The sequence below is a fragment of the Trichomycterus rosablanca genome, chromosome 16 (assembly GCF_030014385.1).
Source record: "Trichomycterus rosablanca isolate fTriRos1 chromosome 16, fTriRos1.hap1, whole genome shotgun sequence".
Classification (NCBI taxonomy): Eukaryota; Metazoa; Chordata; class Actinopteri; order Siluriformes; family Trichomycteridae; genus Trichomycterus; species Trichomycterus rosablanca.
In genome coordinates this window covers 17,033,744-17,051,221 of record NC_086003.1, presented here as the reverse complement: position 1 = coordinate 17,051,221, position 17,478 = coordinate 17,033,744, and the positions used below count along the sequence as shown (strand labels likewise).

The window sequence follows — 17,478 nt, the reverse complement described above, 5'->3', positions numbered from 1 at the left end:
GGAATAGTACTGTGTCTGGCTTAGAGTTAGGAATCCGCTCTGATGTTAGGCTCCTGAAAAGCAAATGTCACCACTCCATCTTTGTTTGGCTGACCGCTGTACCTTGCTATTTGTGGTGCTGAGGCAGACATTGGTCTGTTTTGTCTTCTTTCTTGATCTTTACTATTACAAAACCAAAAGCCTAGACAAGTTGTAGCATTCATCCTTGGGGAAATTAGCATCCGTGCTAAGATGAAAGCTTGTACACTCACTGTACATTTGATCAGCTCCACTTACCATGTAGAAGCACTTTGTAGTTCTACAATTACTGACTGTAGTCCATCTGTTTCTCTGCATGCTTTGTTAGCCCCCTTTCATGCTGCTCCTCAATGGTCAGGACCCCCATAGGACCACTACAGAGCAGGTATTATTTGGGTGGTGGATCATTCTCAGCACTGCAGTGACACTGACATGGTGGTGGTGTGTTAGTGTGTGTTGCACTGGTATGAGTGGATCAGACACAGCGGAGTTTTTAAATACCGTGTCCACTCACTGTCCACTTTATTAGACACTCCTACCTAGTTGGTTTACCCTGTAGATGTAAAGTCAGAGACAATCGCTCATCTATTGCTGCTGTTTGAGTTGGTCATCTTGTAGACCTTCATCAGTGGTCACAGGACGCTGCCCACGGGTTGCTGTTGGCTGGATGTTTTTGGTTGGTGGACTATTCTCAGTCCGGCAGTGACAGTGAGGTGTTTAAAAACTCCAGCAGCACTGCTGTGTCTTATCCACTCATACCAGCACAACACACACTAACACACCACCACCAGGTCAGTGTCACTGCAGTGCTGAGAATGATCCAACACCTAAATAATACCTGCTCTGTAGTGGCCCTGTGAGAGTCCTGACCATTAAAGAACAGCATGAAAAGGGGCTAACAAAGCATGCAGAGAAACAGATGGATTACAGTCAGTAATTGTAGAACTTCAAAATGCTTCTATATGGTAAGTGGAGCTGATAAAATGGACAGTAAGTGTAGAAGCAAGGAGGTGGTTTTAATGTTATGGCTGATCAGTGTATATAACAAAATTTAAATGTGAGAAAGGTCAGGGTCAGCCATATGGCCAGCAACGCCCTCTAGTGGCAGACAGCTGAACATTACTTGTTATCCTGATATAACCTCATCACCACCTGTCTTTTCTAACTATGTGGGCTGCTTGGCAGAGGCCCAGGGATGGATTAGTACAGACCATAACTAGGATAAACCAGTAAAAATAAAATGAAATGAATATTAGGCATGATATTCATAATTTATATCATATTTTCTAATGCTTAACAGTGATATCGTTTTACAGTTTATAGGTGGCGCAACAGAGCTATTATGCTAGACAACCACTGCTGAGATCCAGGATTAAATCTCAGCAATGCTATTCACCAGCCAGGCATCTATACAGACTAAAATGGCAATGCCTAAGGGAAATAGGGTAGCTAAAGCCCTGTGATGGAATGGCACCCTGTCCAGGGTATTTTATATGCTCAATAGCTGTAGATGTGTCAATCACCTGATAGTGAAAAGTTGAAGGTGGCAAATTAGCTTTAGTCACTGTTTAATCCTAGACCTGCTACCTGGACAGTGGTTGCCTAGTGGGTAAGGCTTTGGGCTATCAACAGACAGGTTGAGAGTTTGAATCCCAGCTCTGCCATGAAGCCACTGTTGGGCTCTTGAGCAAGGTACTTAACCCTCTCTGCTCCAGGGGCGCCATACAATGGCTGACCCTGCAGTCTGACCCCAGCCTTTAAACAAGCTGGGATATGCGAAGAAAGAACTTCGTTGTACTGTACATCTGTATATGTATATATAACAAATAAAGGCATTCTATAACGACAATGTGAAACCTGGCAACCCTACTACAGTAATAGTAACACATTTATTTTCAAATTTGCAAGCATTTGAATTATGCTTGGTTTATTTATTTATTCATTTTTACGCCCTTCTCTAGTTTTATAACTCCCCCATAGCCACATGCACCACCCCCGCACTGGCACAATTCTGAATTGGCACGGCAGACTAGAACCCACCTCCATTTGACACATTAATTTGCCACTTTTGCTTTCCACCAAATCCAAACTAGGTTGATTTCCAACCCTCCCTCAGACGAAAGCAGTTTTATTTAAACTTATAAAATTGATTTTATAATAGCTAAATCACCCAAACTGTCCAAACTTTGGTCAAATAGGGTTGACCAACACACACCAGACACTACATTAAAAAGCCAAGGGCTGTAATATCTGTGGCATTATGCTAATACATTCTTATTGTGATGACCACTGTATTTTGGCTCCAAGGATTAACAATCTATGAATTATGGAACAGGAGATTTCCTTAAGGAAGACATAAGGACTATTATTAAGACTGAATAGAAAATGTGCTGGGCAAAATGACCATTTGCTCCCTGTCAGGTGACCACCGTAAATAAATGATAGGCGTCCATAAAAGTCAGGGAGTTATGCTTAATCCGTTGCTTTACCTGGCTGCATCATCTTGGAGACTTAACAATAACTCACCATGCCAGATTAGATTCTCAGCCTTGCTCTTGTGTTTTATGGCATATCATGTACAGATATATGAGCCCCCATATGAAGTGACACTTGACAAAAGATAACAGGGTTTTAGGACCTGATCATTCTACTTCCACTGTCATTAAGAGCCAAGATCATTGTAAAAATGTAGACCTTTTTATGTCATTGCTGGACCAATAACCTTCGTATTCAGTTGCAGATTTACAGCACAGATACACTAGGGAGAAAATAAATTCAATGATGTACGACAAATTCTCAAGTCGCAAATTACTTTAAGTAGCTTTAAAGCTTGACCTTTATAGCATTAGCTGCAGTCAAAATCCCAAAATTAGCAACACAAATTATCATTTTCATACTGATGGGACAGAAATTGTGATTTACTTTGAACTGGCTTTTAAGACACTAAGTGTAAATTATAATTCCATAATTAATTTAAGTACCTGAAACCAAAACACCTCACATCTGTCTTTTTAAACACCTGGTTTGATGATTTTACTAGTAACAGAGCATGAACAACATATGAGATTCCAATATTACATATTTTAGACACTTTAAAGGGAGGGGGGGGGGGTGGAATGGGGTGGCTGTGGGGACTTACAGTACATGCAATCAAACAGGTGGTTGCCAGGTTTTGAATTAACTTAAGTCACTGTTTTATTCTAAACCTGCTTTTTTTTTTTACAATATATTAAAATGTATTACAAAAATAATTTTACAGTACATGCAATCAAGCAGGTGGTTGCCAGGTTTTTGCAGTAAAAATTAGATCTAAGACCTAATCCTATTTTTTACAATTCATTACCATGTATAAAAACATTATTACAGCACATGCAATCAAGCAGGTGGTTGCCAGATTTTAGCAAAAATTTGAATTAACTGTTTTATCCTAAAAACTCCCATAACAGTGTAATACCTGGCAACCGCAATTCTTTAGTAATTTTTTGTTTGTTTGTTTGTTTGTTTTTACAATTTATTACAATGTATTAAAAAACAAAACTATTGGTTACAGTACATGCAGTCAAACAGGTGGTTGCCAGATTTTAGCAGTGAAAATGTAAATTAAGTCACTGTTTTATCCTAAACCTGTTATATCAGTGTAAGACCTGGAACCCCAATTCTATAATAACAATAGTTTTATTTTATTTTTTTTTACAATTTATTACAATGTATAAAAAAAATTACAATACATGCAATCAAACAGGTGGTTGCCAGATTTTAGCAGTGAAAATTTGAATTAACTTAAGTAACTGTTTTATCCTAAACCTGCTTTAACAGTGTAAGACATGGCAACCCCAATTCTATAATAACACTATTTTTTATTTATTTGTTTATTTATTTATTTATTTATTTTACAATTTATTACAATGTATTAAAACAATTTATTACAGTGCGTGCAATTATACAGGTGGTTGCCAGATTTTAGCAAAAATTTGAATTAACTTAAGTCACTGTTTTATCCTAAACCTGCTATAACAGTGTAAGACCTGGCAACCCCAATTATATAATAATACTAGTTTTTTCAACAATTCATTACAATGTATTAAAAAACAATATTAGAAAATCAGATTGTTAATTAGATTATTAACAATTTTATAAATAATTAGTTTATTTCAATTATGCTTGGTTTATTTATGTATTTATTTATTTATTTACCCCTTTTAATCCCAGTTTTATCCTGAGATACTCCCCCATAGCCACATGCACCACCCCCACACAGGCTAAAATCAAAAACATAAAACCGCCACTTCTACTTCAACATCCAGAGTTGATTTCAGACCCTCCCATAGACAAGACTAGTTGTGTCTGTTGAGTAACTGGCCAAGTTGGTAGTATTACTGAGACTCAAATTTGGGGGCTTGAACTCTACACCAAGGTCTTTCTGTATTTATTTAAAAGCCTAATGTATCCAGACTTTTTTGCATTTGCTTTCTTAGGAATCAAAAAAAACACACCACAGGCCACATGGTAAAAAAAAAATCCCTGCTTTATAGTGTTGCATACCAGCTAGGAAGGACAAATCAAGGGCACAGCTAAAAGAAGAAAACACATGCACACTGTGGTACTGGTGTGAATGAGCATCAGGGTGAACCAGGTCTTTTTGTCTTCCAGAGCACATACTCTCTTGCAAACAGACCAGTGCTTTATGCTGACGGTGGGTGTGACAAACAGCCTCATTGCTGCAGATGATGTTATCTCAAAAAGACTTTTGCTTTCCTGAGTGTGTGCGTGCTGCTTGGGTTGAATGATCCAGATGGGAAAAACTGTGAGGAGGTTTCACCACCTAACAACATAATCCTGCCTCTTCATTTCTAAAACTTACACCCACTCACGCTAATCAAGTCTCCCACTGAGAGCCTTCCACTTACAAGCACCCTTTGGGTGACCCTGGGTACTTGACAGCCTTTTTTGCACTTATTGGACTACATATGCAGCTGATCTCATGGACATAGGCAGTAGATTAAGGCATGCAGTAACACTCCACTAGGGATAGGTACCATAGCCAAAATCTTCTATCAAAGTACATGTTATTTCATGTCATAATAACAATACGCTACAAACTATAACTTGCAAAAGTAAATGTACTAAAGCTGCAGTCATAATTAATGCCCACTCTAATAATAATAATTATTATTATTATTGTTAATATTATTTTTGTTAATATTATTGGTATTGATAATTGATCATTTATTTTTATAATAATAAACATAATAATTACAATAAAAGTAATGATGATAAAAATAAGTTATTATTAATGTTATTATTATATTACCATTATTATTGATAATAATTGATAATTTATTTTTATAATAATAACAATAATAATAATAATATTAAAAATAATGATGATAAAAATAAGTAATTACTATTATTATTATTATTGTATTATTATTATTATTATCATTATTATTGTTAATTAAAATCAAAAATAATATTAATAATTATAATAATATGATAATAATTATGACAACATTATTATCATTATTATTATTGTTATTATTATTAATAATTATAAATAATCATAATCATAATAATAACAACAACAACAATAATAATAATAATGTGCTTAGGGACGCAGCAGACCAATACACTAGCACACTACTGTTGAGACCACAAGCTCGAATCTCAGCTGTGCTATTAACCTGGCCAGGCACCTAAGAGAGGGACATAGAAGGGCTTTATCATTGCTGCTGCAATTATAGCCTCTGTTGGCTGGACACTGGCACTTGTATGAGAGGGAGATGGCACATGGAGCAGTGTAGTATTTTTCCATACCAGGTACGGCTCACTGTGAGACTCCAACTCTAGGAGGTAAAAGGGAACAGTAAAAAGTGACGCCATGTATCAGAGGGGCCGAGATAGTCTGTGGCTGTCTTTGGTCAAGGCTGGGTTTTCTGCAAGTTACAAGGAGAAATTTGACAAGGTTGAAAGTAAAAATGGGTGGAAGGGTGGGTCGTAAGTAAGTAGGTAGGTAGGTAGGTAGGTAGGTAGGTAGGTAGGTAGGTAGGTAGGTAGGTAGGTAGGTAGGTAGGTAGGTAGGTAGGTAGGTAGGTAGGTAGGTAGGTAGGTAGGTAGGTAGGTAGGTAGGTAGGTAGGTAGGTAGGTAGGTAATAAATGTTTCATGCTAACTACACTTACTGTGTTGAACATATACTAAGCATACCAATACAGTAAATTACTGTATTAGATATAATACAGATATAACACCCCAGCTAACATCACTAACTAGTTATATGTAACAGGGTAATGTGTTTCAATAATATATACAATATAATCAATAAATGATGTCATTAGCTTGAATCATCTGTTATCTTTAGATAAATAAAACATTCATAATGAACAAACTCTAGATTATTAAGCTAATCAGTTTCTGTTGGAGGTATAAATTCCAAAACTTGTTTTGTTTTTAGTGCCTACAATCATGAGTTTGGATCTTTTTGGTTCTGACTCCTGGTCAGTCGATTCAGTAAACTTGCAAACCAAACTCATGTTGGTAACTTAAATGTAAGTCTAGAAATTGTGCACACTGAGTTCATAAAACGTCACATACAGTATATAGTGTATACACCCTTACACTCTTAAATATAGATTTTGTATATGGAGGATCATGCTATACTCTTTGTATTTGTCTACCGGTACCTCAACCAGATGCTTAAAGATGCCAAACTCAAACCTAGACTCAAACTAGTGATGCTACCACTATTACACTTAGCATTTTAAGAAATGTACAGTACTTAAACTAATGTGGTACAAGAGTTTGATAATTGTCCCCATGTTCATATGGTGATGGTTCCTCACTTCTGTTATATGGAAATTCTATCAAGTCGTTATGTACGGAGGATATGAAATAAGCAGCACTATTCTGTGACAGTTCACAGCAAAGCTTTACCCGTCTCTACCTGTAGACATTATTATATTGTCAGTTAGTATATAACCACATCACCCAGCCCAAAAATATTCCATTCTAAATTACACATCTTACCATCTCACTCAGAAAGAGTCACTTGCACAGTAAAAACCCCTCTGGGGAGCTGGACACAAGTTGGTGTAATTTTAGTCTGGAATTACACTGTGCTGGCTTCTGACAGATAGTTGCAATTTTCCCACATTTGGCCACCTGCAGCATTTCGGGTCTGACACAGCACACTGTAGTGCAGCTAATGGATGGCATGCAGTCCTGAGTATTAATCTAATGGAACTAGAAATTGTGAGGATATTTTTATATAAAGAAGGAATTTCTATCTTTATCAACATTTGTTTGTTTATTAGGATTTTAACGTCATGCTCCATACTTTGGCTACATTCATGACAGAAACGGTAGCCACTCACCACACACAAGATTAATCAGTTCACAAGTTTACATCAAACACAGTCATGGACAATTTAGTGTCTCCAATTCACCTCACTTGCATGTCTTTGGACCGTGGGAGGAAACCGGAGCACCCGGAGTAAACCCACGCGGACACGGGGAGAACATGCAAACTCCACACAGAAAGAACCCAGACCGCCCCACCTGGGGATCGAACCCAGGACCTTCTTGTTGTGAGGCAACAGTGCTACCCACTTAGTCACCGTGCCGCCCTTTATCAACAATTACTTTTTTATATAAATGTCAGATTTTTCCATCATTCTACTTTATTTAACTGTAAGGTTTTATTTTTTGGTGGATTGCCTGATTAAATTAAGTTGAAATTTGAACAAATTACTGAACAAACATGAGTACAGATGCTGGTCCATTGCTAGGAGAACAATAAAGGACTGCAGGCATCCTAAAAATGGACTCTTCTTCCTGTTGCAGTCAGGAAAGAGATTTTGCTTCTTAAAGGCCAAAACAAAGAGGATGAGGAGGAGCTTTTTGGCACAAGCTTTTTGGGCTTTCAATCAGAATAGCGAGTAGGATTTACTACACCCTATACCAATATAGACAGTGTAGGTTTATGAATATATGAATGTGTGTGTGTGAGTAAGAGAGAGCCCATGTATGTGCACGTGTAGTCACAACTTCAAATTGCACAACACTAGCCTGCACTTTATGCGCATTATATTCACTTTATATTACATTTCTATTTTTGTCTCTACTTAAAATATTTGTATATATTTTTTTAAATATTTCTATTGTGTACATTAAGTTTTTTTACTGGGACTGGGCAGTTATGAAAAAAAAAATATATAAAACATCTAAGCCCAAAAAGTAGCATACATTAGAAAAATATTATAAATAGGCCTGAATGCTTGACATCTACAAAGATGTTTGGTTGGTTCGTAGACTGTTATAATGTGTGTGTGTGTGTGTGTGTGTGTGTGTGTGTGTGTGTGGAAGGAAGGTTATCAATACCAGTTGGCTAGCTGACAGGCTATAATGTGATTGAAGGAGACCAATCAGCATATTTATGTAGGTTTTGGTTTTGCTACACTGTGTAAATCAGGTATTAAAACACAACGTTTAATATAATGGATATACCCATATGTTTCAACTTTGTGACAACAGTTTAGGGAAGATAATTTCTTGTTCCAGCACGACTGTTCACAAGACCAGGTCAATAAAGTCATGGTTTAAGAAGTTTGCTGCAAAGGAACTTTAATTTTAAGAAAAAGAAGAAGAAAAAGCTTTGCTGTCATATTTGCTGCTCATATACAAAGTTAATTATTGCCTTGTAGGGCAGAAAGAAAGACAGACAGAAAGAAAAAAAAGACAGACAGACAACAAAAATGAATGACAGTTACAATTGCTGCTCAAATACAAAGATAATGATTGACTTGTAGGACAAAAAGAAAGGCAGACAAAAAGACAGACAGACAGTAAAAAAGAAAGAAAGAAAGAAAGAAAAAGCTCTCATGCTTGCTACAGTTACTGCTCATATACATTTACATTTACATTTTCAGCATTTAGCAGACGCTTTTATCCAAAGCGACTTACACAGTGAGTGGAACACAACGAGCAATTGAGGGTTAAGGGCCTTGCTCAGGGACCCAACAGTGGCAACTTGGTGGTGGCGGGGCTTGAACCGGCAACCTTCTGTTTACTAGTCCAGTACCTTAACCACCGAGCTATCACTGGCACTATACAAAGATAATTATTACCTTGTAGGACAGATAGATAGAAAGAAAGGCAGACAGACAGGCAGGCAGGCAGACAGACAGACAAAGAAAAAGACAAGACAACAAAAAAGAAAGAAAGCTATAATTGCTGCTCAAATACAAAGATAATGAATGCCTTGTAGGACAAAAAGAAAGACAGACAGAAAAACAGACAGACAAGAAAGAAAGAAAAAGCTTTCTGGCCATGCTTGCTACAGTTACTGCTCATATACAAAGATAATTATTACCTTGTAGGACAGATAGATAGAAAGAAAGAAAGAAAGACAGGCAGGCAGACAGACAGACAAAGAAAAAAAGACAGACAACAATATTTAATTGCTGCAACTATAATTGCTGCTCAAATACAAATATAATTATTGCCTTGAAGGACAGATAGAAAGAAAGAGAAAGAAAGACAGCTACAATTGCTACTCAACTACAAAGATAATTATTGCCTTGTAGGGCAGAAAGAAAGAAAGAGAAAGAAAGACAGCTACAATTGCTACTCAACTACAAAGATAATTATTGCCTTGTAGGGCAGAAAGAAAGAAAGAAAGAAAGAAAGAAAGACAAAAAAGACAGACAACAAAAACGAATGACAGTAACAATACAAAGATAATGATTGCCTTGTAGGACAAAAAGAAAGACAGAAAGAAAGACAGACATAAAAAAGAGAAAGACAATGTTCTCTACAATTGTGGCTCATATACAAAGATAATTATTGCCTTGACACAGACAAACAACAAAAAAGAAAGACAGTTACAATTGCTGCACAAATGCAAAGATTTAATTGTAGGGTAGAAAGAAAAAGAAAGGAAGGAAGGAAGGAAGGAAGGAAGGAAGGAAGGAAGGAAGGAAGGCAGGCAGGCAGAAAAAATAAAGACAGACAGAAAGAAAGAAAATAAGAAAGAAAAAGCTCTGTGGTCATGCTCTCTACAATTGCTGCTCATATACAAAGATAATTATTGCCTTGTAGGGCAGAAAGAAAAAAAGACAGACATAAAAAAGAGAAAGACAGACAGACAGAGGAAGAAAGACAAAGAATCTAAGAAAGAAAAAAAAAGGTAAAGCTCTGTGGTCATGTTTTCTACAATTGCGGCTCATATACAAAGATAATTATTGCCTTGACAGACAGACAGACAGACAGACAGACAGACAGACAGACAGACAGACAGACAAAAAAGAAAGACAGTTACAATTGCTGCACAAATACAAAGATTTCATTGTAGGGCAGGCAGGCAGGCAGGCAGGCAGAGACAGACAGAAAAAATAAAGACAGACAAAAGAAAGACAGACAGACAGACATAACGAAAGAAGACAGACAGACAGAGGAAAAAAGACAAAGAAAGAAAGAAAAAATAAGAAAGAAAAAGCTCTGTGGTCATGCTCTCTACAATAGCTGCTCATATACAAAGATAATTATTGCCTTGTAGGGCAGAACCAGCGCCTTCTGTCATTCGCTGGGTGGCTACTGCTGTCCGTCATGGCTGTGTTTTTCTCAGCCTCCAGAGAAAGCCATTAGGTGAATCTTTACGAGGCCGTGTAAGGCCGGTGATAGATATGGCTGCACGCCTCATAACTTGGCCGATTGATCAAGAGCAAAGACCGTGAATGGAAGGGGTCATGGCCAACGTTATGGAAACACATTGATGAAATAATTTCTGGGTGGTCCGGCGTGTGCAAGTTAAACTAAAAACTCAAATGGCTTTATCGATCATACGTTCAATCTGTTTATGGACTTTTATCGCCGGCACATTACTGGGTGTCAGCAGGAAGCGCCGGGGTATTGTTTGAATGCATTGCACACTGAAGTCGGGCATGCGGCTGGCTTCTAATGGGGCAGACAGTCAGCGGCTGGTGTTAGAAGTCAAAAATTATTTACTCTGGACAACAGCAACCCTGGTGTGATGTACACACAAGCATAAATCAATTTAAAATAGTCAATGTAATGTCGCTTTAGGAGTCACCGCATACAATAAAGCACTTAATTATACAGTTTACAAACCTATTTAAGAACTCATCAGGTAAGACATCTATTACACAGAGTATGTGAATAAAATAATTGCAATTTCTTCTTATTAATATTAATGCAGTTGTGTGTCTCTTCCAACTCACCAAACATTCCTCTACCAGTTCCTATTATGCAAACTATTTCCTTGTCCTTCCGGCAGCTCGCACAATGTTATTTAATTAATTATATTCCCTGGGGTGATCATTAGCATATTTGAACTGTAGCACATGAATTTGTGAGGACCTAGTTACTACAGCCCAGTTGTAGATTAGCCTTTTATCACTGCTTACCTGTTAAAGCCATTGAAAAGAAGGTTCAATGTTACTCTATTACAGCATTTACATTACTGAAATTTTGATACCATGACTTAATTTGTGGGTTCAAGCAGCCATGCAATATTGAATTTTGTAATGAGGTGACATCAATACACTCCACAAAGGAGAAAAACATGTAATGTGTAAACATATGATTGTGCTTACCAAATTCCCACATCCCCATTACCCTCCTCTGCTTTACCAAATCTTAACCCAAACCATAAAAAAAAAAAAAAAAAAAAAAAAAAAAAAAAAAAAAAAAAAAAAAATTAAAAATAAATAAAAACACATTGTCCAAGGAGCAAGTTATTAAATATCAGCAGTGGATTGGTAATCCTGTGGGTCCAACATGTCTATCTTGACTTTTATATAGTCGAGGATGGAGGCCCCATGTTTTACAAAAGAGATCAAGAGACCCTTGTAGGATCAAACACATCTGTCCAATGTAGGTGGGAGATTACGTTTCCACTTAAATAGAACAGCACACCTAGCTAACAGTGTGGTGAAAGCAAGGACCCCCCAAAAAGCGACTGATACTGACGTCCCTGGGTGGACTCCAAAAGGGTTCGATATTGAGGTTCAGTGCCTGTTTCAAAGTATTGACAATTTTTAGCCAGGCTTACAGTACTGTGACCAGGGGTGGGTTTATAAAATCGATCTTTTAAATACGCCCCTTTTTACGGTGCACATGGAAATCTGTTACCCCCTTTAATTTCGCGTGACCAGCCAGTGTTTTTTCATGCAACGAGATCTGACCTGCACATCAGTTTAGCATGGCAGAAGCTCAAGTTATGACCACTACACAACTTTTTGCACTGATTTTCGCTCGGCGACGGGTCGGTTCTGGATTCGGGAGGAACTCGGTGTTCGCTCTGCGATCAAAACTCGGCTCTCAATCAATGTGAGAAACAGCGAGGGGAAACACAGGGGAGAGGTTGTAAACAGGTGGTGGAGCGCAATATAGTTTCTATCAGAATACATCAGCACACGCGAGTTTTACAGTATTTCTGACCTGATCGTTCTCTACAAAACAAAATATTTATTAACCTCCAACTCACTATAGAACAAGCCATGCTGCTCGTGTTGCCAAATCCACTCAGATTCATTTATCTCATCAGCGCACAAACTTTCATCTCTCGCTACTTGTTGATGCGCATGTTTGGACGTGGTATCATTAAACCTTTCATCAAATGAATGTTACTGTTTTCTGTTTTGGATTAATTATTTATGTAAACAAAATACACAAATATTTTTAATAATGTTTGTTCTTTGTACAATTATCACATTCGTTCTCTGAACATCTGTACATATTTAAACAAAACCTGTTAATGTAACTCAAATATACCTAACTGTGTTGAATCGAAATCGAATCGGAAATCGAATCGAATCGGGACCTTGTGAATCGAATCGAATCGAATCGATCCAGGAAATTAGTGGCGATACCCAGCCCTAACTGTGACAGTATATTGTCTAAGCAATTGAGGGTTTAGGGCCTTGCTCAAGGACCCAACATTGGCAACCTGGCAGTGGCTGGGTTTGAACCAGCAATTTTTTAATTACTAGTCCACTACCTTAAACACTAGTCTACTAACTTAGGACATGTCAAAAACATGTGTAAATCGCTTTGCTTCTATCTTGACAATTCAGTGTTAGTCTCTCACTGTGCTTTATGAATCACCTTACACTGCAACAAATCATGTCTAGCACAAATAGCCTGTCTTTGGACAGAAAATGGGTTGGACTAAAGCACTTACTTGTTTTTGGGACTCCAATAGTATTGCACCTTTTTAACAAGGCAGTTCATCAAATCTTTACCCTGCTAGAGCTTCCCTGGTTAACTGTACATTATTGCTATTTTTAAAAAATCTAGGTGCAACAACAACTCAGCTTTAAAGAAGTGAGTGATACAGACTCACACATGATTAGTAAAAAGTAATGAGGAATGTAGCATAAAAATGGTACACTTTAATATCCAACACTTGTGTAATAGCAAAATATTCAGCACAATAATAACAATAATACTAGTAATAATAATGTCATGAATTAATTAAACATATGCATTAAAATTACAAAAGCAGTAGACATACAAAAAAAGTTAAACTGCATAAAACTAATTCCTGATGTGGCAACATGTTGGCATACCTGTCACATCTGGACAAGAGTCAGTTTCATCTACAGCAGCCTTGTTATAGAGATAATATATAAAGAGAAATTGGCTTTCATAAATATTTTATTGACCAGATTGACCACTAAGTTTTAAATCACTATTATGTTTTAGCCCATGCATAAAGGAACTGTAGTGTATCTAAAACCATATGGCTCTTTATGCTTTATAAGTAAAACTATAAGACAATAAATATGCTACAGCTATACATATATGTTTGAGAGTGAAAGATAAAGAAATTACCACAAATGTATATTTGTACATATGAGTTATAGCTTTGGAGATCTAGAAAGTTTGTTTTTCACTATACTGTGCAATATTTAATATTAAGTCGGTGGTGGTGGGTCAGTCTAATATGTCATGTTCCACTGTATAAAGGCATAAAAAATTTACCCTGACTAAAGTTTGGTTAAATAATACATTTTGTATATGTTTAAAAAGCTAACAGATTTTTGGCCATATAGTGCTCTGATTATGGTGAGCCATTCCAGTCTAAACCTCACTGTTAAGGTAAAAGTACCATATAATGCAAAGTCAGCTCTTACACACTTTTTGTTACCTGTCTTCTGGCATCCAAACCTTATTTCATTAGAGAACTGCCTAATCCACCTGAAAAGGCTAACACTCCAAGAATTAGTTTTCCCCTCTGAGCTAGTTGTGTACCACTTGTGTGCATATTTTTCTTGCAGATCTTAGGTTTTTTGGACAGCAGAATAAATTAAGAATGTCCCTAAAGAGAATGTTTGTACTGTAAATACAGGCAAAAAAAACTTTAGCAGAGCTCTAGATCTGATTAAAAACCTTTCCTTTTTGTGCTCGCAAATATTCTAAGTCATCCTAAAGAGCACCATATTAAAATAATAACACACTAAATGCCCAAAACTGTGAAAACACCTCATTGTTTATTTGTTTACTGGATTTACATTTTGTAACACGTACACAAAACGAGACTTAGAACTCTGAACTTCAACACGTCTTTAAATGCCACTGTTTGAACAAGTCAGGTTATCAGATATCTGCCATTCTAGAGCTGATTGAAATAAGTTTAGATGCAAAGAGAAGGCCACACAACAAGACTACAATGTTGAAGCACCTTAAAATCAGCTGTCCCTGGTTTCAAAACTCAGTGCTGGGTTTTAAATACCATTGGTAGGGCATGAGATGGTAAACTGTTAAAAAGTTTGGTCTCCATGGCTTGTCAGATGTACACAAGTCTAAGATCAAAACATACAACATGAACATCAGCAGCAACATCTAAAATATCTGCCCTTCTAGAGCTGATTAAAATCACTTTAGATACAAAGTGGTAGGCCACACAACTTTCATAGGCAAAGACTACAACGTTGAAGCATCTTAAAATCAGCTGTCCTTGGTTTCAATACTCATTGCTGGGTTTAGCTTGTCAGATGTACCCAAGTCTACGACCAAAAAAAGCAACATGAGAAACATCAGCAGCAACATCTCAGATATCTGCCCTTCTAGAGCTGATTGAAATCAGTTTAGATGCAAAGTGGTGGACCACACAACTTTAATGGGCAAATAGTACAACGTTGAAGCATCTTAAAATCAGCTGTACTTGATTTCAACTCACTGCTGGGTTTTAAATACCATTGGTAGGACATGGACTGGTAAAAACTGTTAAAAAGCTACATGGATTGTCAGCTGTACACAAGTCAACTGGTTGTAACAATATGACAAGCTGCTCCAGTCTTTGGTTTTCAGACCTCACAAATATTATTTCTCATAAGTTAGGGAGCCCTATTGGGACCAGCAATACACTTTCCCAGGTTGTTCCATTGTGAGGGCCAAAAATGGCTTCAGAGAAATAGCAGGTTTGCCAACAGAGGAGCTGGCAAGTGTGAGTGTGAGAAACCATGATTTATAGAAAAAACTTCCAGCTGGAGCGAATTAACACTCACGAGACATACCTGCGCCTCCCTCTGTCAGCCAAAATGGCAAAACAAAAAGACACAACTATTAACAGGTTTTAAATACTGTAAACACCGTGTGGTAGCACATGAACTGTTAAACTGGAGCTTTAGAGTTTGGTCTCCATAGCTTGCCATTTACACAGGTTTTACACAAGTCTAAGATCAAAAAATGTCACATGAATCACATCAGATGGATCCATCAAATCCCAGCAGGTATCCCAGCAGTCATAATCCAAGATTTAGTGGAAAGCCTTTTCAAAATGTGAAAGAATGACCAATTCATTTTAATGCTGATTGTTTTTAAATGCTAAATACGTATGTCTTCTTTTTACTCATTGTGGTATATGGTTCAGTTTCTAGAAATTATTTAAAAAAAGTCATTTTTGATTAATAATACATAATCACCAGGGTGCCCGTAGCACATTAATGACTGCCCATTGATCCAAGTTGAAGCAGTAACCCTTGACCAGCCTGTGTGGCTGCTTGAGGTACAGGTTATAAGGTGGAATTCAGTGGGTTGAGGGTTGTGCCAGTGGGCAGTCGATGTTAGAACTTCAAAGATTATGTCTATTGATTTTAGCATGTTGGTCAGCTGTGACTAATGACTTCTGCTTTGTACTTTCAGGGGCTGAGGGAGCCGTGTTCAGTAACTCGGTGGAGACCCCACATGTCAGAGCCGAGCCTTTTAAAGAGCTACGGTAAGATCTCTAATTAACTCACCTTATATTTTACAATGAAAAATCTTGTTAAATGAAAGTAAGTGAACAATATTTGTGACTTTTGACAAAACTACTAATTACCAAAACTGTAACAGGGTGGATCACATTACTGCTACTGAATCACAAGTCCTGCACCTGCAGAATGTTTTAAACAAGGTAGAACAATATTGTAGCTAAAAAGCCTTTAACAAAAATAAGGACAATTGGTCTGCAGCCCACAATGGAGAAAGTGGATAAAACAGGGATAGTGCAGAACTGAGAACTGGTTGTAACAAAATAACAAGCTGCTCCAGTTTTCATTTTTTTCAGACCTCACAAATGCTATTTCTCAGAAAAAAAGGAAAGATAGGGAACCCTATCAGGACTGGCAATCCACTCTTCCAGGGCGGTTCCACCATAAGGGTTAAAAATGGCTTTAGAGAAATCGCAGGTTTGCCAACAGAGGAGCTGGCAAGTATGAGAGGGAGGAATGATTTTTAGAAAAAAAACATCCACATGGAGCGAATTAACACTCACGAGGCACACCCATGCCCCCCTCTTCCAGCCAAATTGGCAACACAAAAAAACACAACTACTTTAGCAGCTGGCACTTTATAAAAACGACTTCAAATGACCAAGAAACATAATAACACTTTCTTTCATATCAGAAATACAAGGATCTATAAAGGGTTATGAATATGCAACAATATATTCTCAGTGATTCATTAAATAGAAGCCATCACTGTCAAAAACATTGGCAGACTGTCTTTCACAGAGCAACCAAAGAGTTTGTAATAAACCAGAACATCAATTTTAGCTGTGTGCCAAATTCAGCAGCTGTTGGGACTAGTATGTTTAATTAATGCACTACTAATGATGCCAGTAGTATTCTGTCACTACAGATGTCACACATCCCAAATCACTGCATTATTAGTGGGCTATCATGATGATGCGACTAATACTGTGATGCTGTTAAATACTTAATAGTGATTAGTTATAAGGTGTTAATTAATGTTTTATAATGGTATTACATAAGCATAATGTTGACAATGCAGCTGTTTCCATTGCAACAGCAAATGAACAGTGACTTGTTAGACATCCTGCATAATTGAATGTGAAGGACATTATTAAATGGATTAAAAACATGAATACATCACTGTCATGTTTGAGAGTCTATAAACATTTAACATATATTATTTTTATTATTATTTATAATAGTTGGAAC

General features: G+C 37.1%; 1 protein-coding gene across 3 annotated transcripts in view; it reads left to right on the top strand.

Moving 5' to 3' along the window:
• sgcd (sarcoglycan, delta (dystrophin-associated glycoprotein)) overlaps positions 1-17,478 on the top strand; it is a 324,184-nt gene that overhangs the window by 276,344 nt on the left and 30,362 nt on the right. For all 3 annotated transcript variants that reach the window (XM_063011239.1, XM_063011237.1, XM_063011238.1), the window contains exon 6: positions 16,181-16,253. In XM_063011239.1, the coding sequence (XP_062867309.1) occupies positions 16,181-16,253 (73 nt within the window). The remainder of the gene's footprint in view (positions 1-16,180; positions 16,254-17,478) is intronic.